General features: G+C 44.0%; 1 protein-coding gene across 1 annotated transcript in view; it reads left to right on the top strand.

Annotated features, from left to right (window-relative positions):
- Positions 1-23,786, top strand: part of LIMCH1 (LIM and calponin homology domains 1) — a 223,646-nt gene that overhangs the window by 63,535 nt on the left and 136,325 nt on the right. Inside the window, exon 2 of the mRNA XM_054163774.1 lies at positions 18,534-18,604. Within this exon, the coding sequence (XP_054019749.1) occupies positions 18,534-18,604 (71 nt within the window). The remainder of the gene's footprint in view (positions 1-18,533; positions 18,605-23,786) is intronic.

Raw genomic sequence — 23,786 nt, 5'->3', positions numbered from 1 at the left:
CGGTTGCTTTTTGTTGTGTTTTTCTTTTTCCCCTCTGGTGGGAACTCTTAAACCATCACTCTTAATTCCAGATGACAGGTTGTTATCAGACAGCTGTTCTGGTAGCTGCCCGTAGGTGACTGCTGCTTCCAGCCTAAGCTGGGCAACATTTAGCATGAGAGGTTTAGAATTTGCACTTATTAGAGTCAGCTGACTTCAAAAGGCACTTTTAATTTGAGCCAGCAAGAAAGAAGCTTTGGGTTCTTCCTGAGCTTTCCCTTTTAAAATATCACAGGGGTTATCATCTGAGGTTTTAATATGGCTTTGGTGCACTTGAAATAATATGAGCATGTGAACTCAGCAGCAAAGCTCCTGCTGTCATGCAGATACCTTTTCACATCAAAAGGGGGTAAAAAAGAGGAGGGAAGAGAAATACAATTTCCTGTGAGTGTATTCTCAAAAGGATGTTATGTGGTATTGTCCAAAACACATTGGTTGATACAGCAGCAAAAGAACCCCAACCCAAAGACCATATGTTTAAATTCAGACATTCTGTATATGGGGGGGAGGGGGCTGGGGGTGGATGGTGTTGTGGTGCTGGCTTTTTTGTTTGTGATTTTCTTTCTCCATGCTGTCTGTAAATTTGCTTGTAGATTAGGCAGATATTCCTGTTCTGACAGTTCTGGTTCATTTCCCTGTTTGTAGGACACTGCTGTTCTTCCACAGTTTTAAGTGCAGCATTACTGAGGAGTGCCACATAACATTGTCTATTCTATCTGTATTTTCACAGGAACAGAGAAAGTTGATTTTTGTTTGCCTTTAATTTCATCTACTGTTTGAATAACATATGACATTTGAAAATATCATAATTAGGGAAGTAAATTAAAGTCTAATCATATAGTCATGGAGTAATGACTAGAATCACAGAATGCACTGAGTTAAGGGGACCCTTGAAAGTTATCTTGTCCAACTCTTGCGCAGTAGGCAGGGACATCTTTGACTAGATCAGGTTGCTCAGAGCCACATCAAGTTGGACCTTGAATGTGTCTACAGATGGGGCCTCAACCACCTCTCTGGACAACCTGTTCTAGTATTTCACTATAGAACTAAAGAACTTCCTCCTAGTCTCAAGATCTTTGGCTATCTTGTCTTATTTCAGATTTGAGGAAGGTTACTCACTGTACATCAGCCTGGAAAACCAATGTGCTGATAAAGAATTTCAGTCAGTCCTGCTTTCTCCTCTCATTTTGGCAGCTGAAAATCGGTTTGCAATCCAGTGCTGGTAATATGCATCCAGTTGAGGTGTCCCCATCATAAGAACGACACAGAGCTGTTGGGACAAGTCCACAGGAGGGCCACAAAGTTGATCCAAAGGCTGGAGCGCCTCTGCTATGAGGAAGCTCAGGTTGTTCAGCCTAGAGAAGAGAAGACTCTGGGGGGACCTTAGAGCTGCCTTCCAATATCTGAAGGGATCCCACAGGAAGGCTGCAGAGGGACTTTTCATAAAGGTGTCTAGCAATAGGACAAGGGGGAATGGTTTTGAGCTGAGGGAGAGTAGGTTTAGACAGGATCTTAGAAAGTAGTTATTTGGTACAAGGGTGGTGAGACTCTGGAATAGGTTACCCAGGGAGGTTGTGGATGCCTTCTCCCTGAGACATTGTCTCAAGCTGCACCAGGGGAAATTAAGGCTTGAGGTGAGGAGAAAGTTCTTCACAGAAAGAATTATTTGCCATTGGCATGTGCTGCCCAGGGTGGTGGTGGAGTCACTGTCCCTGGAGGTGTTCAAAAAAGGACTGGATGTGGCACTTGGTGCCATAGTTTAGTTGTCATGTGGTGTTGGGTAATAGGTTGGACTTGATGGTCTCTGAGGTCTTTTCCAACCTTATTGATTCTGTGATTCTCTGGAGGTGTTTAAGGCCAAGTTGCATGAGACCTTGAGCAGCTTAGTCTAGTTGAGAGGCAACCCTGCCCATGGCAAGGGTGTTGGAGTAGCTGATCTCTAAGGTCCCTTCCAACTTAAGCCAGTCTATGAAATCTATAAAATTGTTGATGTTGAGTCCTGCAAGTGCTTCATGTTTAATGTAGCATTTGAGTTGCCCTCTTGAGATACTCCTGGACTTGTAGCATGAAAATGTTCATGGGACCAGTCTGATTTTGCCAACTCTAAAGATTTCTTGGAATTGTAGAAATGTAGCAAATGTTTTGAAACTTGCAGTTCTTACTGTTTAGATTGGAAATGTTCAGCGTGTTCTTAATAGGCTCCTTTTGCACTATTAAAGCATTACAGTGAAATAATTGCATTCCTTTCAATCCATTTTAGACCTTACATGGTTTCCACTAACAGTAAAAATAAAAGTAACCGCAATTAAAATAGTTGTCGAGCTTTCTTCTCATCTTCAGGAATTTACTTACTACAAGGCTCAAGTGACAAGTCTTCGTGAAAGTAAATGTCTTTTATTCCTCTGTCTGTATTTGAATCATAGAATCAATAAGGTTGGAATAGGCCTCAGAGATCATCAAGTCCAACCTGTCACCCAAGACCTCATGACTAACTAAACCATGGCTTCAAGTGCCACGTCCAATCCTTTTTTGTACACCTCCAGTGACGGTGACTCCACCACCTCTCTGGGCAGCACATCCCAATGGCCAATCACTCTTTCTGTGAAGAACTTTCTCCTCACCTCGAGCCTAAACATCCCCTGGTGCTGCTTGAGACTGTGTCCTCTTGTTCTGGTGCTGGTTGCCTGGGAGAAGAGACCAACCCCCACCTGGCTACAACCTCCCTTCAGGTAGCTGTAGAGAGCAACAAGGTCTCCTCTGAGCCTCCTCTTCTCCAGGAATCAGGTGCTCAATCTAATTGTTCCTAGTATTTGTCTCACCCAGCAATAAACAGGTAAGAGAAGTGAGTGTTGATGCAGCTCATGATTTGATAATGAGAGGTGGTTCTGTGCCTTGCTCTTTGGTCAGATCTGTCAGGACTTCAGAACTGGTGCTTTTGGAGCTGTCGCTGCTGGTGTGCTGCATAATAGATGAGCCTGAACTGATGGAGGCAGCAGGTGCTCCAGCAACAGAAAAGAGCAGTGTTTGTTATTATTGTAAGCATCATCAATCCTCCTCCCTTTCTCCCTCTGTTCTCAGTGTCCTCCAAACAAAGACTCCCTGTATCTGCAGCAGCAGGGGAGAAAATAGCAACAACTTACCCTGTGTAACATTGCCTTTTTCTGTCTTGGGGGCAATCTTGTAAATAGGTCTTGATTTGATGCTCTGGATCTGTAAGTGGCAGTGTTTATCATTGCAAGGGACAACAATACTGATTTATGAATTCCATTTAGCAGAAATCCCCGTCAGGACCTACACGTAACTGTCCTATTCCAGCTAAATCAGGTGAATGAAAAATGGCTTTCAGTTCTAGTACTGCATCATGCAGCGCAAGATCACCAGCTCCTGCGGGAGCTGCCTGCTGGAAGACAGGTCTCAACATTCTTTAGTTGGGGAAAAATGTGATCTTTGGGAGGTTGGGAGAACAAGAGAGAAGTAAGTAGTGCAGAAACTATGTGTGGGAGGGAAAGAGCGGGAGTCTTTGGTTTGTGGGTTGGTTGAGGTGTGTGGAGGGGTTTGTTTGGTTTTGGTTTTGTTTGTTTGGGGTTTTGTGTTTCTTTTATTTTTGTATGTTTGTGTTTATTTGTTTGTTTTTAAGTTGGTGGCTGCTCTTAGAAGAGCCTTCTCAAGAGCAGACAGTGATTTGAAGTCTTCCAGAAGTTCTTTCTTTTCTACTTAAATGCAGTCAAATCGACCACTCTATCATGTCTACTTGCTCTAAAACATCAGCTGGTTCTAGCTATTCTTTCATGTTTCCCTTGTCCAGAGCATTAATGGCAGCCACTATTTCCTTCTGCAGAGCTATTGCCTCTCCTTGGGTTTGGAGCACAGGGAGCACAGAGGCATGTAGCAGAGTGAAGACCAGTAAACCAGTTTACTCCAGTAGAGGCTGCCATAGGCTTTCAATCTGCTTGTAACATAATTTGGATAGAAATTGTTCTGCTTCTCCATGCCTTCCTCTTTGTTTCTTCCTTTGTGGCAGCATTTTCTTACTCTCTCTAGCTCTCATGCCAAGATGTGAGAGGAGAAAAAAGGTTTTTTCTTTCTCCATTGCCGTAAGATGGGCAAAGTGAATCAGTGTCGTTGAGAACCAGTTATTGCCATGCATTGCAGGGGCATTTTAATATCTGTCAGTGTCTGGGCTATCTGTCAGCAGAGATGGCATTTGCATGGTGAGCCTTTGGATTGCCTTGTTTCTTGCTCTTCAGTCAGGCTGCTGGTGCTGCAGGAGCTGGTGCTGTTGACACACAGCAATATGCTGTAGAATCATAGAATCGTTTGGGTTGGAAAAGACCTTTACAATCATCAAGTCCAACCATTACCTAACTCTGCCATATCTGGTGCTAAACCAGCACCACATCTGTGCATCTTTTAAACATTTCTAGGGATGGGGATTCAACCACTTCCCTGGGGAGCCTATAGGTGCCTTGTCTCTTGGATGGGCCCCTTGCACTTATGTTGTAGGTTGTGTCCATTCCTTGTCTGTGGTCCTGACCCCTCAATGAACCTTGGGCCAGTGTAGCCTTATTTCCAGTCTTGATCTGTCTCTGTCTGCTTTTGCTCCTGATTGGACTTCCTGGACAGACTCCAGACCCAGTTCATTGCTTTGCCATCTCTGATAACTACAGATGGACCTGGTTACCAATACCTAGCTTTATCTGTCAGTCCATGTCCTCTGCAACTGCACTATCGACGAGGACACAGCCTTTGCTGGGGCCAGCCTTGTCTCCTAGCTTGCCTGCCCTGAGGGAGCAGGTGTCCCTTGCTGCTCCCTGACAGCACCATGAATATAGCTCCAGCCATGCATGGTGGCCAAATAGTATTTAAAAACTGGCTTAGCTGGAAAAGCATTCAGAGTGTGAATACTTTTCCTTAACTTTGTCTCTATAGAGGCAGGAACAAAACAGATCAACTTCCAAAGAGTTATTCATGAAGGCCTTGAAAACATATGAAGGTTACCCTGCTTTCTGCAGGAAAATGGATCATTTTTCTTTTTGCTGTGATTTTTGAAATGCACATTTTTTCCAGTTTAGATGCTGGTAGATTTGTGGCTTGTTTGCAAGTGACTGCAAAGCTGTAGCACACATCTCTCTTCCTGTGGGAGAATGTGCCAAGTGACAATCCAGAGTCCAGAGGGAACATCCAAGGAGCTCAGATATTTTCCTTTCAGAAGTTTTGGGGCTTACCCTCTTTCCTTTTCACTTAAAGAGGCAAAATTCTACAGAGTTATATTGACAAGGGTCTGTATGAAGTGACTTAGTCCCTGTAGAGAGTTTCCTTCTTTGCTTGCTCTGGGTTTCCAGGCTTATTGTCTGGCAAACCAGGTCTTAAAATGCCCTTGCTGAGCTATACTTTTATATATTTAAATGGTACAGACTGTAAATGGGACAGTTTACATATGGACTTGTCTTGATGTGACTTGATGCCATTAAATATAAAAGCTTCAAGGTAGACTGGTGCCTAGTGATGCTCATCATTGGCATTTCAGAGGCTCCACTGACACCTAAGACTCTTAAGTGTCATCTTGAAATGGCTGGTTAAATTCAGTAATGGTTTGCTCAAGTGAACACCTAATTTCTTCAAAAAGGGAAGCTGGTATCTCCTAGCAGGCATTTTTCATTCCAAAAGCTTGGTAATAGCGCTGAGCTTCGGTAGTCTCTTTGCTGACAGTGGTTAATGACAGGCTGAAGTGCTTCTAGTGCTGAGCCTCTTTAACATGGAGCTTCATCTGTGTTGGCATGCCTGTCTCTGTCCAGCTTTAAATGTGTGCAGTTTTAAAGTTGTCTGCCAAGATGAATGTTCCTGGCAAAAAAAAAAGAGCTGGTGTCAAAAACTTGCTCATCCAAGAAGTGGCACGGTGGTCTTGTAAAACCAAAATGCAGTGATGATGTAAAATAGGTTAGAGCAGTGTGAAATGGGGATTAGCTAATCTAGATACTGCAGTGATCCCATCAGCTCCTACTGAGCTGTTGATATCTTCATTGCTTTGAGAGTGAGATGAGACATTGGACTCAATGAGGATTCTGCTGCCTGTCTTTTATTCTGCCTCTGCAGCTGCAATTAGTTGAGAGCTTTAAACACTTCAGCATTAGAAAGTTCACACAGTCCTGAATCAGGAGGGAAAGTAAAAGGTTTTTATTAGCAGATGCTTCAGTTTCAAAGTGTAGATGTTGCAATGTGGCATATATTTTGAAGGAGCAGTTTTTCAAGACCATGAGATTCTGCACCTAGAAGTAGTTAAGGGATAAAACAATATCCATTCTAATTCTTTGCTTTCTTTGGAGATGACTAGAAACTCAGTTTCCTGTTTTGCTGGATAGTTGCTAGTGTAATCAATCTGAAGCAAAGGAAAAAATTTCTTCTGGCCTTTGCTAAAAAGTCTTTGGCTTGGTGATAAAATGTGAGGCTGACATGTGTTGGTCTGACAGCTACTCAGAGTTCAGTGGCCGGAGTTGGAGCTCTCTCCCTCCATCGGCTTCTGGAAAAATCATGCTAGGGTAAAGGTAAGGGCTGAATCAATAGTTACTGCTTTTGAGAGTAGCTCCCTGTACACACTTTTTTCTCTGCAAGCAGTTAAAGAGGGACAGTTCTTGTCTGTCCACAGCAAGCCCCAAGGAATCTCATCAAAGAGGCTGGAAAATTCCTAGCAACTTTAATCAGTCTTTTGTTTTTCACTGAGCAGTCTGCTTGTTTAGCCTGGTTGAGAAGGAAAATAAGACTTTGGGAAAAGTTGTTCATGATAGCTAGTAATTACAAGTCATCTGCTCCTCTTCCCTTCAAAGGTGCAGGAACTATCATTAAGCACTGGTTGACCCTGAATGGGGTTTGGCTGTGCAGCAGCAGAAGGGGTAGTAGAGACAAGGAGCTTTCGCCAGATTCATAGAACGGTTTGGGTTGGAAGGGACCTTAAAGATGATATTATTTCAATACCCCTGCCATGGACAGGGACACCTTCCCCTAAACCAGGTTGCTCAAGGCCTCATCCAGCCTGGCTTTGAACACCTTGAGGGAAGGGACATCCATGATTTCCCTGGGCAACCTGTTCCAGTGCCTCACTACCTTTCCTGTAAAGAATTTCTTTCTAATATCCAGTCTAAATCTGCCTTCCTGAAGCTTCAGACCCCTCCCTCTCATCCTATCGCTACAAGCCCTTATAACAAGTCCTTTCCTGACTTTCTAGTAGGTACTGGAAGGATTCTATAAAGTCTTCCTGGAGCCCTTTCTGCTCCAGGTGGAACAGCCCCAACCCTCTCAACCGGGTCCCACAGGGTGTCTGCTCCAGCTTGCTGATCATCTTCATGGTATAGAAGAGTGAGGCCAGGCTTTCCAGATGACCACTAGATTAAATGAGGGCCTAAGTTTGAGGAGGGGCATTCTATATTGTTATTTTGTGGTTTGCTGTACTTGTTGGGCCCATGTCATACGTGTTAAACCTGATCTCTGCTCCTCTGACCGTCTGCATGGGGTCTCGTTCTCACGGGAAAGAGTGCAGAGATAAAGAACAAATCATTGTGGTAAGATGCTGCATCCATCAAATAAATTGATAAGAGAAGCATAGCCAGCAGGTCAAGGGAGGTGATTCTCTCCCTCTACTCCACTCTGGTGAGACCCCACCTGGAGTACTGCATCCACTTCTGGAGCCACTACTACAGGAAGGATCTGGAGATGCTGGAAGGTGTCCACAAGGATGAGCAGAGGGCTGGAGCTGCTCTCCTATGAGGACAGACTGAGGGAGTTGGGGCTGATCAGTCTGGAGAAGAGAAGGCTCACAGGAGACCTAATTGTGGCCTTCCAGTATCTGAAGAGGGCTACAAGAAAGCTGGGGAGGGACTTTTGAGGGTGTCAGGGAGTGATAGGACTGCAGGAAAACTAGAAATGGGTAGATTCAGATTGGATGTTAGGAAGAAATTATTCCCCATGAGGGTGGCGAGTCACTGGCACAGGTTGCCCAGGGTGGAGGTAGAAGGCTTTTAAGGCCAGGCTGGATGTGGCTTTGAGCAACCTGATGTAGTGTCAGGTGTCCCTTCCCATGGCAGGGGGGTTGGAACTGGATGATCCTTGAGGTCCCTCCCAACCCTAACAATTCTATGATTCTAAGTTGTTTTCCTGAAGTAATCCTTCATTCTTCCTTCTCCCCAGTCAAGAAGGATAAATGCTTGGCTGATGAATCTATGGCAGGAGCCTACAATGCCTCTCATTGTGAATTCACATTAAAACTAACAAACAGATGATGAGTACCACAGTACAGGAAGTAAGTTTCTGTCATAGAAACCTTTAGGTTTGGTTTTAGCAATAAAAGGAATCCTAAACTGAGCCACTGATAAAAACCAGATACCTTTGATTGTTCTTGTCATGTCTGTCATCTGGTATCTAATTTTGATAATAACTGCTTGAAGTAGAGAGATAAGAATCTAGTTCCTCATAAAATAACAATTCAATACCAATTTTCCTACTGTCAAATACAAATCTGTTGTAACAGATGACCTGCTGCTAGGTGAAGCTTTCAGGGCTTGTGCTGCAGCCAAAAGAGGTCTGATGGAAGAGGCTTTTAAGTTCTCCTACTCCTCTTTGCTCCCTTTTACCACAAAGTATTCAACCTTCAATGAAAGGTTTTCTGCCCCACCCCTCCCCACAGGGAGGGCTGCAATGTTTGGCAACACACCTGGGAATGTGTACAAACAGCATCAGGGAGGAGAGATGAAAAAAGGAGGCTGGTTTTACTCTGTCATGAAATTTTAATGCTGCTTAGCAGCTTGCCAGCCAAGTGGGATTATACTACCAGATGTCCTGGCAGAAATGAATGCAGCCCTGCAAGATCATAAATCCAAACAATGTATGGCAGCCCTGTATGTATAATACCACTGTTAGTAATGCAGAATTTTGGTGTGGAAAGCTCTGGTGATGGACAGGATTAGGAAGGACAAAAACCTTCCCAGACTTAGCTTTAAAGCCTTAGGTAGGTAATCGCTGCTGCTGGTGGTGGTATGTTAAGGGGGAAAGGAGGAATATAGTGATGTCTGTGTTTTGTCAGCCATAATAAGCCTCATTTGCTTGCAGTTGTCTTCTCCCATCATATCTTGGCCTTTCAGCAGGTAGAATTGTAGTGCAGCTGATCAGAGGCTTCTCTTGGACTCAGTGATCTTAAAGGTCTTTTCCAACTGAAAATTCTCTGACTCTGTTCTATATGAAAACATTGAGGCAGTGTTGACAAAGACTTGCTAAACTTAAGGCCTGAATCAATGGAGTACTAGTGCTCTATAAGAACTCAGAGTTGGCTCATGGTTTGTCTGGAGTCTAAGTGGAGCTCAATTGTCTTCATCTTCATAAACTCTTGTGTAATAGGAAGAAGGGGGATGGTGGAGGCCTGGGGTGGAGATTTCTGTCTAGTGGTGCATTTCTATCTTTCTCTTCTTTTTGTATTTCTTTTGTCATGTTTCCTAAATCATAAAATCCTAGGATGTTAGGGATTGGAAAGGACCTCTGAAAACTGAGTCAAACCTCCCTGCCAAAGCAGGATCACCCAGGACAGGTCACACAGGAATGCATCCAGACAGGTCTCTAGAGAAGGAGATGCCACAACCTCTCTGGGCAACCTCTCTAAATGAATTACTCACAGGACCTCTTCTTTCAGTCTGCACATTAAGTGCATATGTCCATTCATAGGATCATGTCCTCACTGAACTAAGCAAAGGATCAGAAAAAATAAAATCAAATCAATTGTTGTGGTATTTTAAGCCCTGGCTAGCATCCTGTAGTAAAGAAATCATTCCTTTAGTGAGAACTTACAACTGGGTCCACCAAAGGGGTTGGGAGTGTGTTTGTATCAGTGGATATGATTCTGTATTCTGTAATGCTAACTGACACAAAGCTGTCAGCTAACACACCTGACAGAAGAGAATTTAAAGGAAGTAGAGGATAATACGCTGCCTCCTAATTTATTCTATTGTTGCTATTAAAAATGGAGTCCCTATGAAGTGTGAAAAAGAGCAGTTCTACTCCCTGGCTCTTTAAAGAATAGTATGGGTGAATAGCCAGAGGAAAAGAACAAAGGGGATTTCAGCACAGCTAGGTAACTTTGCAAATTGCAGTTAAACTTAGTGACCAGAAAGTGGAAGATCACAGGAAGTTAGGGGTTAGAAGGGACCTCAGGAGTTCATCAAGTCCACCCCCCCTGCCAGAGCAGGACTGTAGAATCTAGCACAGGTCACACAGGAATGCATCCATGATGGGTCTTGAAAGTCTCCAGAGAAGGAGACTCCACAACCTCTCTGGGGAGCCTGTTCCAGTGCTCTGTGACCCTCACAGTGACAAAGTTCCTCCTCATGTTGAGGTGGAACCTCCTGTGCTGTAGTATATATCCATTAGCCCTTGTCCTATCACAGGGTGCAGCTGAGCAGAGCCTGTCCCTTCCCTCTTGACCCCCAGCCCTTAGATATTTATCAACATTTATTAAATCCCCTCTCAGTCTTCTCTTCACCAGGGCTCTCAGCTTCTCCTCATCAGGCAGTGCTCCAGTCCCATAATCATCCTGGTAACCCTTTGTTGGACTCTCTCGAACAGATCCCTGTCCTTCTTGAACTGGGGAGCCCAAAATTGGACCAATGAGGTCTCACCAGGGCAGAGTAGAAGGGGAGGAGAACCTCCCTCGATCTTGGACACACTCCTCTTAATGCACCCCAGGATCCCATTGCCCCTCTTGGCCACAAGAGCACATTGCTGTCCCATGGATAACTTGTGATCCACCAGGACTCCTGGGCCCTTCTCCATGGGGCTGCTCTCTAGCAGATTGCCTCCTAACCTGTATTGGTGCAGTTTATTCTTCCTTTCCATATGCAGGACTCTGCACTTATACTTGTTGAACTTCATCAGGTTCCTTTCTGCCCAGCTCTCCAGCCTGTCCAAGTCTTGCTGAATGGCTGCACAGCCTTCAGGCGAATCAGCCAAGCCTCCCAGTTTGGTATCATCAGCAAACTTGCTGAGCAGACACTCTGTCCCTAAAAATCTCAAAATAAATAATGCTAAGTGCTTTCTTTGGAGATTCATCTTGCTACCCAAGCGTGGAATCTGCCTCCCATACATTCTTTACATTTTCATGTTCCATACCAGAGAATTTCAGGTGGCTTATTGCTGGTCACATTAGTCATTCTGAGCTCATGCTGCTTTTGTCCTTGAGAATCAAAATATACACTAAAGATATTTAAGTTATTTGCCCTTTTATTGATTTCAGTTGTAAATCACCTCAATACTGTAATGCCTTGGAAAGCTTTGTGCAAAGTGCTTGTCATCAGTCAGCTCTCCTGGAAGGTAGGTATGCCTTGAACAGGGTTTGTTGCTTTTGGAAAGCTCAATTTGTGCAGTCCTCAGGTTTGTCTATACTATCTCTTCTAGCTTCCTAATATTTGTAATAAAGCTGTTTAGAACTTTTATATCTGTGAGTTTAGCAATTTAAATCCCTCTACTGTGGAGTATGAGAGAGCAAGCTTGTTCCTAGATGATGCGTCCACTATTGCAGACAGGCCAAAGCATCTCAGGAACAAGCCCTGTGAGGAGAGGCTGAGGGAGCTGGGGTTGTTTAGCCTGGAGAAGAGGAGGCTCAAGGGAGACCTTATTGATCTCTACAACTACCTGAAGGCAGGTTGTAGCCAGGTGGGGTTTGGTCTCTTCTCCCAGGCAGCCAGAACCAGAATAAGTGCACACAGTCACAAGCTGCACCAGGGGAGGTTTAGGCTGGATGTTAGCAAGAAATTCTTTCCAGAGAGATTGGGAAAGAGAGATTGTCCATTGGAATGTGCTGCCCAGGGAGGTGGTGGAGTCACCATCATTGGAGGTGTTTAGGAAGAGACTAGATGGGGTGCTTGGTTGCATGGTTTAGTTGATTAGATGGTGTTGGGTGATAGGTTGGACTCAATGATCTTGAAGGTCTTTTCCAACATGGTTAATTCTATTCCATTCCATTCCATTCCATTCCATTCCATTCCATTCCATTCCTTGCTGGTATTCATATCTCAACTGTTACGTCAGAAATGAAGAAGTGGGAAATCATTGCTCTAAAGGTGTCAAGTCCTGATGCTCTAAATGCTGTCATGCTTCTTTTGGTGGTTTGTTTTCCCTGGTGCTCATGCAACCCTATGCCTTCTATTTACCTACCTGTGATTATTGGTTTAAGGCAGACTTTTACATCTCCCTGGAGTAAAAGCAGTATGTTTGCTAGTGAGGTAGCAGAGTGGGCTTTCCTTTGTTGTTTTCTTTCCCTTTGTTGTTGTTTTTGTTTTGTTTTGTTTGTTTAAGTAAAAAATGATGTAAAGGAAGATAGTGGTGGTACAAAATGGAAGTGCAGTGTACCCACATGGAAAGAACTGGCAAATTTTTGATGATCTTTCTTTCATGGAATCAACCAGGTTGGAAGAGACCTCCAAGATCATCAAGTCCACTCAATCACCCAACTCTATCTAATCAGCTAAGCTGTGGCACTAAGTGCATCATCCAGTCTTTTCCTAAACACCTCCAGGGACATTGACCCCATCATCTCCCTGGGCAGCTCATTCCAGTGCTGCACAAGCTCTTCAAAATAACAAAGACCTCTCCCTGCTGTGTCTGTATTTTTGTTCACTGCTTTACATGCAGATGTGCACATAGAAAGCGAAGCTAACAACTTTCAAAGTGTTGTCCCTGATGACCAAGTGTTTGTTCACAGTGTTTGTATCTTGTTGGCCAAGATACACTTCACCTGAGGCCAGCATCTGCTCACTAATTCCTCACCTTTTCTTTTTCATGCCCTTAAGCTGTTTTGACACCAGAGGTTTTGCAAGCTCCCTCTCAGGAAGCACCAGCAGCAATAGAAAATGGCAAGGAAAACAATGTGAGCTGAAGCTCAGTGAGAACAAGAGTTGTGTAATGTGGCACTGGTTAGTGGCTGGATGACAGCCATCCGTGATGACATAAATTTAGTGGCATGCGTAACTGCAAAGAACAAAGGAGTTAATCAGCAACAATACTGCATGTAAGAAGTGTTACTGTGTGTAAATACATATTAAACTCGTTGCCACAAGCTTGTGATAGAGTCAAGTGTGCTGTGGTTTAGTCTCCTAATATTCCTTTTGGAAAAAAAAAAGCAAACCCAAACCAAACAACTTTTATTATTCATTTTAGGTTCATTTTCTGGGCTGTTAAGTGGCAGTGAAACAGCTGAATGCATCCAGCAGTCAAATCATTGCCCTGGTTGAAGATGCTCACAGCTTTTTACAGATGATGAATAAAAAAAACCCAAACCAAAACAACACTCCTCACATAAGTGAAGCACAACAATAAATGATGTTGTTTCGCTTCTGTTCTCTATTTTTAATTTGCAGTGTGATATGGAAAGGCAGCTCTTTTCCTCTCAGCTTCACAGAATTTGTTAAAGGCAGGCTTTGGTTGTAATCATTAGCAAGATACAGCTTGTGTTTTGCCTTGAAGGTGAATAGAATAGAATAGAATAGAATAGAATAGAATAGAATAGAATAGAATAGAATAGAATAGAATTAACCTGCTTGGAAAAAACCTTTGAGATCATTGAGTCCAACCTATCACCCAACACCATCTAATCAACTAAACTATGGCACCAAGCACCCCATCCAGTCTCTTCTTACACACCTCCAGATGCTTCACTCTAACTTTGGTACCCCTGCACTGCAGAGAATTACAGTGTGCTGGCATTGCAAAAGTGAACAGGGAATTCTTCCATGTATCCTGCTTCCTCCTGTGCTAAGTATGTGGATCTGTGCTGGTGACATGGGGTGATGCTAGGTAGCAAAGGCAGTTATCTTGAAAGGCTGTAAGATGTGGTGGTCTTGCATAGTAATCTGAAGAAAAGGACTTGAGGGTGCTGGTGGAGGAGAAGCTCAACATGAGCCAGCAGTGTACAGTTGCAGCCCAGAAAGCAAATCACATCCTGGGCTGCATCAAGAGAAGCATAGCCAGCAGGTTGAGGGAGGTGATTCTCCCCCTCTACTCCACTCTGGTGAGACCCCACCTGGAGTACTGTGTCCAGTTCTGGAGCCCCCATTGCAAGAAGGATCTGGAGGTGCTGAAACTTGTCCAGAGAAGGGCCACGAGGATGATCAGAGGGCTGGAGCTCCTCTCCTATGAGGACAGACTGAGGGAGTTGGGGCTGTTCAGCCTGGAGAAGAGAAGGCTCTGAGGAGACCTAATTGTGGCCTTCCAGTATCTGAAGAGGGCTACGAGAAAGCTGGGGAGGGACTTTTGAGGGTGTTAGATAGTGATAGGGCTAGGGGGAATGGAAAAAAATTAGAAATGGGTAGATTCAGATTGGTTGCTAGGAAGAAATTCTTCCCCATGAGGGTGGTGAGACACTGGAACAGGTTGCCCAGGAAGCTGGTAGAAGCCTCATCCCTGGAGATTTTTAAGGCCAGGCTGGATGTGGCTCTGAGCAGCCTGATGTAGTGTGAGGTGTTTCTGGCCATGGCAGGGGGGTTGGAACTGGATGATCCTTGATGTCCCTCCCAACCCTAACAATTCTATGATTCTGTGACTAGGTTTCAGTGTTCACTCTGTTAACTTCATTCTTTTTTGTGGTTGCCTTTTTTTTTTTTTCCCTTTCCTGAAGTAAGCAGTCCAGAATACACACTACCTTGTGTTTGCCCATGACTTCATTTTGTGCAGGTTCAATTCTGAACACCAGTTCTTTGTAGTATGAAATCTGATGGGCTGAAGATTAATTCCCCCATTTTCCAATGTTCTGTACCTGGCTGCAGAGGCACTGTTTTCTTTAGTCCAGTATAGCTCAATAGAAGCACTGAAAATACTACCCTCTAGTCCTTGTGTGTCAGTGTTTAATGGTTGGACTTGATGATCATAGAGGATTTTTCCAACCATGGTGATTGTGTAATGTTTTCAGAGTTTCATCCAGCAGCAAAACTTGGAGCCTTTTTCCAGAAATGAAAGAGGATAAGCTAGTAGAAACAGAGCAGTGTTTAGGCTGGGACCTTGAACACAGTCCTGGGATGCGTGTGTGGTGATACCATGGAAAATGCACCTGCTTTCCTTCTTGCATGGGTCAGGGCAAACTTTAGTATGCACAACTTTCTTTGCAATTGAGAGTGCCAATCCTTGTGCTTGAAGCCACTTTAAATCTCCCCTCCTGCTCTCAGTGTGCTGAGCAGAGGTGCTCTCATCAATGTGTAGAGGGCTGGCCTGTGGGCGTGCTGTAGTTGTTCTGGAGGGTATGGCCCCAGATGCCCTCTTCAGAGAAGGGAGGTGTATGTCTGTGTGCTTGCACGTGGGTATGTTTGTGCACACTCCAAGAAAATAAGCTCTAATTTCCTCTGGAAAAGGTGGATCCAACTTCTTGCTTCTCTCAGTCCCCTTTTGGGTTTATCTTTGTCATTTATAATGTCATCTTTGTGCATATTTTTAGTTTCTAGCCTATCTCTGTTGAGCTGTTCTTATTTTAATTGGCCAAATCAGGAGACTTCTGGCTGATTAATGTTTCCCCTCTGCTGCTAGGTTATCTAGGATAGGCATAAACCTTTCCATGCCTCATTTACTTCCAGTTCCTTTCCAAACAAGACATGCACTGTTCCTGGACCTTCCTGTCTTTCCTCACCTGCCGTCAGTTTCTGTTGTACCTCTCACTGGGTGAATTGTTGTTCCAGCTGTGCAACTGCAATTCATGACTTTATTCCCGTGGCCAGAAATCATGTATGAGGCCTTCTTACATCAGCAGTCGTGACAGCAATACTCAGGTGACAGTTTTTGGCAGGTAGATGCATACCTGAGTTTCTTTAACAGTTTCAGTACTGCTCCTGGTGAATGAGGCTGTTCAACAAACAAATAAAAGGATTAACTTTCCACAGGTGGATCATTTAATGTTGAGGAGTGAAATAAGATGACTACACATTTATTTATTTTTTTATTTCTCTGCACATATGAAAAATTCATTACCAATCAGGCTGTTACAAAATAGCTCTTCCTGCTCCTTTCTGTACTGTGCCTTATTCTGTGGCTGAAATACACGTCAGCTTCAATGTGGTCTGTCTATTGTTCACCCCAGATGTTAATGGTTTTGTTGTCATGATTTCCCTCTGTGCCAGCAAATCAAGATTAGAGATGATTTACTATGATTACAATAGAATAGAATGGAGTAGAATATAATAGAATTAACCAGGTTGGAAAAGACCTTTGAGATCATCGAGTCCAACCTATCACCCAACACCATCTAATCAACTAAACCATGGCACCAAGCACCCCATCCAATCTCTTCCTAAACACCTCCAGTGATGGTGACTCGACTGCCTCCCTGGGCAGCCCATTCCAATGGCCAATCTCTCTTTCTATGAAGAACTTCTTCCTAACATCCAGCCTAACCCTCCCCTGGCACAGCTTGAGACTGTGTCCTCTTGTTCTGGTGCTGGTTGCTTGGGAGAAAAGACTAACCGCCACCTGGCTACAACCTCCTTTCAGGTAGTTGTAGGCAGCAATAAGGTTTCCCCTGGGTCTTCTCTTCTCCAGGCTAAGCAACCCCAGCTCCCTCAGCCTCTCCTCATAGGGCTTGTGCTCTCAAACCTCTCATCAGCTTTGTTTCCCTTCTGAAACAATTAGAGTTCATTTCCTACTGGCGAATTGCATCTGATTTCTTCTGAGGTGTGAGGGCAACACAGTGCCTTGTTCTGCTTTATGCATTTACATGAAATATAGTTGTCGTCTGATGTCTTTATGACACTGTGGAGAGCAGAAGGGGTCAGACCAGTTTGCTGGAAGAAGTTCCTTCGCTTTGGGAGGGGCAATATTTATATTAAAGTGGAAGATTAGGTTTTTAGGTTTTGCATTTGCACTTCGACTCAGAAGTGTGGTGAGAGGTTGGACTTGGTGATCTTTGAGGTCTCTTCCAACCTCAGTGATTCTGTGATTCTGTGTGATTCTGTGTTCTCTCAGACTGTGTGTAGCTATAAGCAGCATTTGTGAAGCTGGTGCATTTGCTACTCCCATGGGAAAGTGCCAAACTTGTCAGTTTTTATAAATTGCTGCCTTTATGACAGGAAACTGGGAGGGAAGGGCCTTGTATCTGAATGGAACAGCAAGGAGAAAACTGGGATGTAAGGACAGATGTGTCACCAAGTCACTATTCTCTGTGCTGGAAGCAACGCCCAGAGCAAGGGTCTTGCTGAAAGATTGGATGCAAGCCATGAGAACTCTATGAGCATCCGGTAAATGTTTTGGCTGGGTGAGGAGAAGACCTCCTGGAGGACAATTGAAAACTAGGCAGGCTTTTTTAGCTTTGTTTTGTTTCTGTTGAGCACTCTGTAAACATAGCAGCTATTATTATTTTTTTAATGTTATTTGTTGGTAGCAAGAAAAAAAAATTCCTTTAACTAAACACATCATCTGAAGAAAATGATTTGAGGATGAATGGCAAGCCATTGTCAACATGGTAGTGAGTCATTAATTTGGGTTCAGTCACTCTTATAGCATTTGGCATGCTCAGGCAAGATTGGGCTTCCTAGATGGTCCAACTCTAAGCAGCACAGACTGGCTTGGGGCTCATAATGCTGAATGTACCTCCTGGTCCAAGCATGCCTGACAGGACTGTGAGTTAGGTGACTGAACCTTAGCTTCCATCGGGTTTGTATTCACACTCAGAGTTGCCTTCATGATCATAGAATCAATAAGGTTGGAAAAGACCTCAGAGATCATCAAGTCCAACCTGACACCCAATACCTCATGACTACTAAACCATGGCTTCAAGTGCCGCGTCCAATGCCCTCTTGAACACCTCCAGGGACAGTGACACCACCACCTCCTTGGGCAGCCCATTCCAATGGCTAACAACTCTCTCTGTGAAGAACTTTCTCCTCACCTCTGGCCTAAACTTCCCCTGGTGCAGTTTGAGACTGTGTCCTCTTGTTCTGGTGCTGGTTGCCTGGGAGAAGAGACCAATGAAACATCTTTAGTACAGCCCAGGAGCATTGTGGTGCATGTTTAAAGTGCTACAATTCATGTGAGTGCTTCCAGTTGCCTTTGCTTATTCTGTACAGGTGATAATTTAAAAGCCAAAGTTCAAGCCCAGTACAACTTTCTTAACATGATGCAAGAACAAAGCAGTAAAAATAGTGTATTTGTACAAATGCAATAGTTTCAAAATTCAAAAGTATATAGAAAAGTTATTTTGAAGACTACAGTGTAGGTTTTGGGTTGGGTTTTGGTTTGCCTCTAGGAAACATCTCTGTTATGATCTGCAATTGGGCTGGCCAGAGCAAATACTTTGTCCTATGTGTTAAATAGCTCATTGAAATGGGAAGGAGGAAACTGGCTGATGGACACAACTTAGTCCTTTGGCCAGGCCTGTAAAGCTCAGATGTTTCCTATGCAGCAGATGTTTAACTGACTGTTGTGGGTTGCTGCTGTGATGCACACCTTCTAACAGATGCCCTTCTTTTTGTTTTCCCCTACTTTTGCAGCAAGTGACTGGGAGAAGTTTTGGTGAGAAAGATTTTCGTTCTGGATTAGAAAACGGCATTCTTCTGTGTGAGTAAGTAACAATTCTAGCTTTGAGCCTTGAATACAGTCTTGACTAAAGCTGAAATGAACTTTAGTATGTCCAACTGCCTGTTTCCTTTGGTGAGCTCTGACATCACGCACGCTGGCGTTTCACTGCGGCATCATTTCAGTGCCAAAGCTATTGTTATGGGGAGGATTGAAATGTGGCTTCCAGAAAACAGGTTTTGCAAAGTGCTTCCCTCACTCCACCCCAGCTCCTTAGCTGAGTTATGTAAAGCAAAAAAAAGTTTGCTTTTTTGGTTTCCTTTTATTTAAAGATGTTAACCACGGACTGACAAGTGGTGTTCCACACCTGCCTGTGGACGCCTCTGCTACAGAGAGGTGTTTTGGACCAACTCCAGGCCTGAGCACTGTCAAGAGTTAGCCATCTGAATGCCATCAATGCTCAGCTGCTTTTATAGTTTCTGGAAAGGTTAGGCATCCTAAATTTTACCTAAAGGTGTATTTGAATGATGTGTTTTGTGATTTTTGGACAAGAGATGCAAGTTAGCTTTTGCATGTTTCTCTCTGTGGTTTTAATAGCTATTTTTTTTCAGCAGGCTATTCCAAAAGCATGTTGTTGGCTGAGATGTCAAATCTGGTGACTTTTAAGAGCAAACTGGAAATGTGCCCTAATGCTTGCAGTTCTTTGAAAATCCCTTGCAGGTTGTCAGGAGTTTGGGAAAATTCACTGATCTGAATCACCTGTACAGAGAGATTTCTTTCCCCTGGGTCTGCAGAGTTGTCACTGAAGCTGGTAAAAGCTGTCTTTGCACACCAGAAGGACAAAGCTACTGCAGAGCAAAATGCCTATTGGAATTTATGAGATCTCTTGAGATGTTTAGATAGACCATTGCTGCTGTTCATTAAATTTTATACTATGAAAGGTACTGGAACTTGAAAACTGTTTTCAGTGGTGGAATTGAGCTAATATCCTGTAACTCAACTCTGGGTAGCCGACGATAGCTTCAAAACTTACTTGTGTGAGTACTGTTGTGTATCTCACTGGTGTCATTAATCAGACAGCTTGAACTTTAACTGTGAAAGGGAAAAAAAATAAATAAAGGAAATGATTTGATCTAGTTTGATTGTAGTTGCATGTCTTTGCTGAGGAGTGGCTTTGGGAGGAGGGAAGTAGTTGTTATTGTTGATCAAAAGTTGTGTAACTCGGAAGGAGCATGTAGTTTACCTCTTTGTGCTTAAGGGTTGCCTCTTGCACAAGATCTCTCTCCTCTGTGTGCTCAAGGGAAGGGCTGTGTTGCTAAATCACTTCACAGTGCTCTTTAAACGTTGAGGTTGAATTGTGTTGCATGAAAAGTAAGGGAAGTGTATTTCAAGATTAGATTGTAATCTTATCTGGAAGTAAGCAGAGGCAGTCTGATACAAATGCTGTAAATCTTCAAGATGGAAAGCTTAGCTAACTAGTGCTTTGCTAATTAAATGAATAAATATGTACCTCTTAGGAGGTTGTGAGCTCCAGTAAGAAGCAGGACAACACTTGGTTATACTGCTAAATTGTTCTGTGATGCTGGGCAAATTGCTTGTCCTCACATACCACCAGTGGATCAGTAAAAATCAGTCTGAAGGGATACGTCTCCTCAACCTTAAGCCTGACAGGCTGTGATGGTTGTGTTGCATCCTGCTCCTGGCATCTGGGGCTGGTGGGTCAAACTCTATTAGGCTACAGAGTGTTAACTAGAAAGCTACCAATCTGTACTTCAAGTCTGGCCTTCCTGATGCTGAACAAATGATGAGGCTAACAATAGAAGCATGCTCCTCACTGGTTCCATGTCCACTACAAAAGAAAGAACTCAACAGAAGTGTGCGATGTAACACAGATTTCTTAATGCATCTTCAAAAAGTACAGGCTTTGACAAGTGAAGATCTGATAGTTAATTTTTTACCTGTTGCTCAGTGAAGAAGTGCTAGTAAAGCTGACACAGGCTATGTCATCTTTCTAGAGAGGAATTTTCTGGTTTATCAGCAACCTGTCTGGGTACTTCATGAAAAAAAATCTGGTGGTATTCAAGCTTTCTCTTAATCTCCTTCCAATTTGCTGTGCTTTCATCTTCACTGGAACAAGGAGATGAAAACAAGTAGATGAAAACCTGAACTCAAAGTCTCTGATAAGCTTCAGAGGACAAGAAAGAAATTATAGCAGTCTTAACTTTCTGAAGATGGAAGAATTCATTGCCTGTGGTTTATCTGATTTGTGGAAATTTTAGGGAAAAGCTAAACTTGCTTTATCTCTGTAGTACTTGATGCTGGTGTCATTTACTGTCAGCGGGTAGCCATACACTTGAGTGGGTGATGTCCGTGTGTGTGTGTGGAGTGGTACTTACTTTGACTTGGCAGCTCCAGTGTTTTTCTTTCCTGTTGTGTATGTTGTGATGAGAACTGAAAGCAAACTCAAGATTCTCAGAGGGCTGCATCAATCACATCGTGGGCTGCATCAAGAGAAGCATAGCCAGCAGGTTGAGGGAGGTGATTCTCCCCCTCTACTCCGCTCTGGTGAGACCCCAGCTGGAGTACTGTGTCCAGGTCTGGAACCCCTGTTGCAGGAAGGATCTGGAGGTGCTGGAATGTGTCCAGAGAAGGGCCATGAGGATGATCAGAGGGCTGGAGCTGCTTTCCTATGAGGACAGACTGAGGGAGTTGGGGCTGTTCAGCCTGGAGAAGAGAAGGCTCCGATGAGACATAATTGTGGCCTTCCAGTATCTGAAGGGGGCTACAAGAAAGCTGGGGAGGGACTTTTTAGGGTGTCAGGAAGTGATAGGACTGGGGGGAATGGAAAGAAACTAGAAATGGGTAGATTCAGACTGGTTGCTAGGAAGAAGTTCTTCCCCATGAGGGTGGTGAAACACTGGAACAGGTTGCCCAGGGAGGTGGTGGAAGCCTCATCCCTGGAGGTTTTTAAGACCAGGCTGAGTGTGGCTCTGGGCAGCCTGCTGTAGTGTGTGGTGTCCCTGCCCATGGCAGGGGGGTTGGAACTGGATGATCCTTGAGGTCCCTTCCAACCCTAACAATTCTATGATTCTATGATTCTGATGGATCCCAGCAGCTAGACAACTGAAAGCTGATGTCAAGAGTGATACAGCCGGCATGCCTTGAATGTCCCAAAGATGTCTGAAGCTACATTCTGACTTTGCAGGCATTTTGCAGAAGGGAAGGAGGGAAGGCAGCATGCGAGTGTCCATTCCACAAACAGTCAGACTGGCTATGTGCAAAATGGTGTAGGGCAATCTTTTGTCTCTCTAGAGCAGGATTGTTGGAGCCTCAGGCACAGTAGTGTCAGACCTCTCTCTAGTTGGTGCTGATGTCTAGGGCCAGCACAGCCTGCAAACTCAGTCAGACATCACTACACTGGTTATAAATGACTCATTCATGTTGAGCAACTATCCACATATTTCAATAAATGAAAATGAACACAACTGTGTGATGCCAAAAACTTGAACATTTGGCATGGGCATGCTATGGACCACCAGCCTGATTAGCAGAGCAGCCCTTTATGTGTGCTGGGCACAGGTACCCACAAGCCTTGTACCTGCCTCTCTGGTAGTGTTTAGGCATCTTGGTCTGGCCTGATCATGACACTTGAGGCACTCAGCGTGGGAGCTGAGGAGCGTATTTGAACAATGCAGGAAGCCATCAAGCAGCAAGCTGACAGATGAGAGTAACACAAGACCTTCCTTCTTTCTGGATGTTTGAAAGCCCACTTGTGCAGTTGCCCTGATAATGCTGGATTTAATTGTTCACCCAGCTGTGCTGGAAAGCCAGTGACTACAACTTCTGTTTGTCTGGAATGAGTTCATGGCTTTTCAGCGTAGCTGGCTGACATCAGTGCAGATGGTGATTTCAGCAAGGGACATCATAGCTAGGTGGAGGCAATTCTTTCTCTGTTCTTGCTTTGTGGATTAAATTCTCATATGCAAGTCTGAGAAGTTTCCTGGCTCTGATTCTGCATGGGTGGGCAAACGTGCCCTCCTGGGAGCACAATGAAAAGCTGTTTAAGGCAGGAATATAGCACCACTAGTAGGAAATATTGCTAGAAATCCCAAATTTCCACTCCAGCACATGGACAGATTTGGGTTTGGTTTTGTTTTCTTGTTACCTAGCTATTAATGTTCAGGTTTGACCCAGATATAAGAAGCTAGGGGATTAATCAACAATAAATTAGATCTGGTTGTTGCAGTTCTACAAATTCAGGCATCTGTATGAAGGCTGATGGCAAAAAAAAAAAAAGTACATGCTGTCTCCATCTGCTTGCCCCTCTGGTTTGCTTCGTCCTGTTGCTTTTCTGAAACAGCAGAAAAGGAGGTTGAAGTTGCTTTTATTTCTGACTCTGCAGTAATTGATATTAAGAAGTTTTAAAATTACTATATGAAGACAAAAATGGATGTACCTTCCTACAGCCTTGCTCAGTTGTTACTGCTCTAATATTCTTGCAAGTGGTTTTAAGGTGAACAGTTCCTTTCCTGGGGGTGTTCCAGGCTGGATGAGGCCTTGAGCAACCAAGTCTAGTTGTGAGGCATCCCTGCCCATGGCGGGAAGGTTGGAGTAGATGATCTCTATGGTCCCTTCCAACCTAAGCCATTCTGTGTTTTTCCTTGCTGTCCACCTCTTGCCTAGCCCTGCTACTGCAGGATTCCATCTTTCACACTGGGCATTCAGCAGTTCGAGAAATATCTGTGGGGATGTGAGACTTGGAAAATCCAAGTGATTTACTGGCTTTTCTGTGACTCTCCAAGGATGATATATATCCACTATACTATTTCTGGCATGCAGTTGGGCTCATATTTTTTAGAATTAGAATAAGAATTAAAGTTAACCAGGTTGGAAAAGATTATCAAGTCCAACCTATCACCCAACACCATCTATCAACTAAACCATGGCACCAAGTGCCTCATCCAGTCTCCTCTTAAACACCTCCACTAATGGTGACTCCACCACCTCCCTGGGCAGCCCATTCCGATGGCCAATCTCTCTTTCTGTGAAGAATTTCTTCCTAACATTCAGCCTAAACCTCTCCCAGTGCAGCCTCAGACTGTGTCCTCTTGTTCTGGTGCTGGTTGTCTGGGAGAAGAGACCAACACCCACCTGGCTACAACCTCCCTTTCAGGTAGTTGTAGACTTGCACTGCAATCAAGCAATACTAAGAATGTAGCCACCCTGAC

The sequence above is a fragment of the Dryobates pubescens genome, chromosome 1 (genome assembly GCF_014839835.1).
Source record: "Dryobates pubescens isolate bDryPub1 chromosome 1, bDryPub1.pri, whole genome shotgun sequence".
NCBI lineage: Eukaryota > Metazoa > Chordata > Aves > Piciformes > Picidae > Dryobates > Dryobates pubescens.
This window is presented reverse-complemented; position numbering and strand designations above follow the sequence as displayed.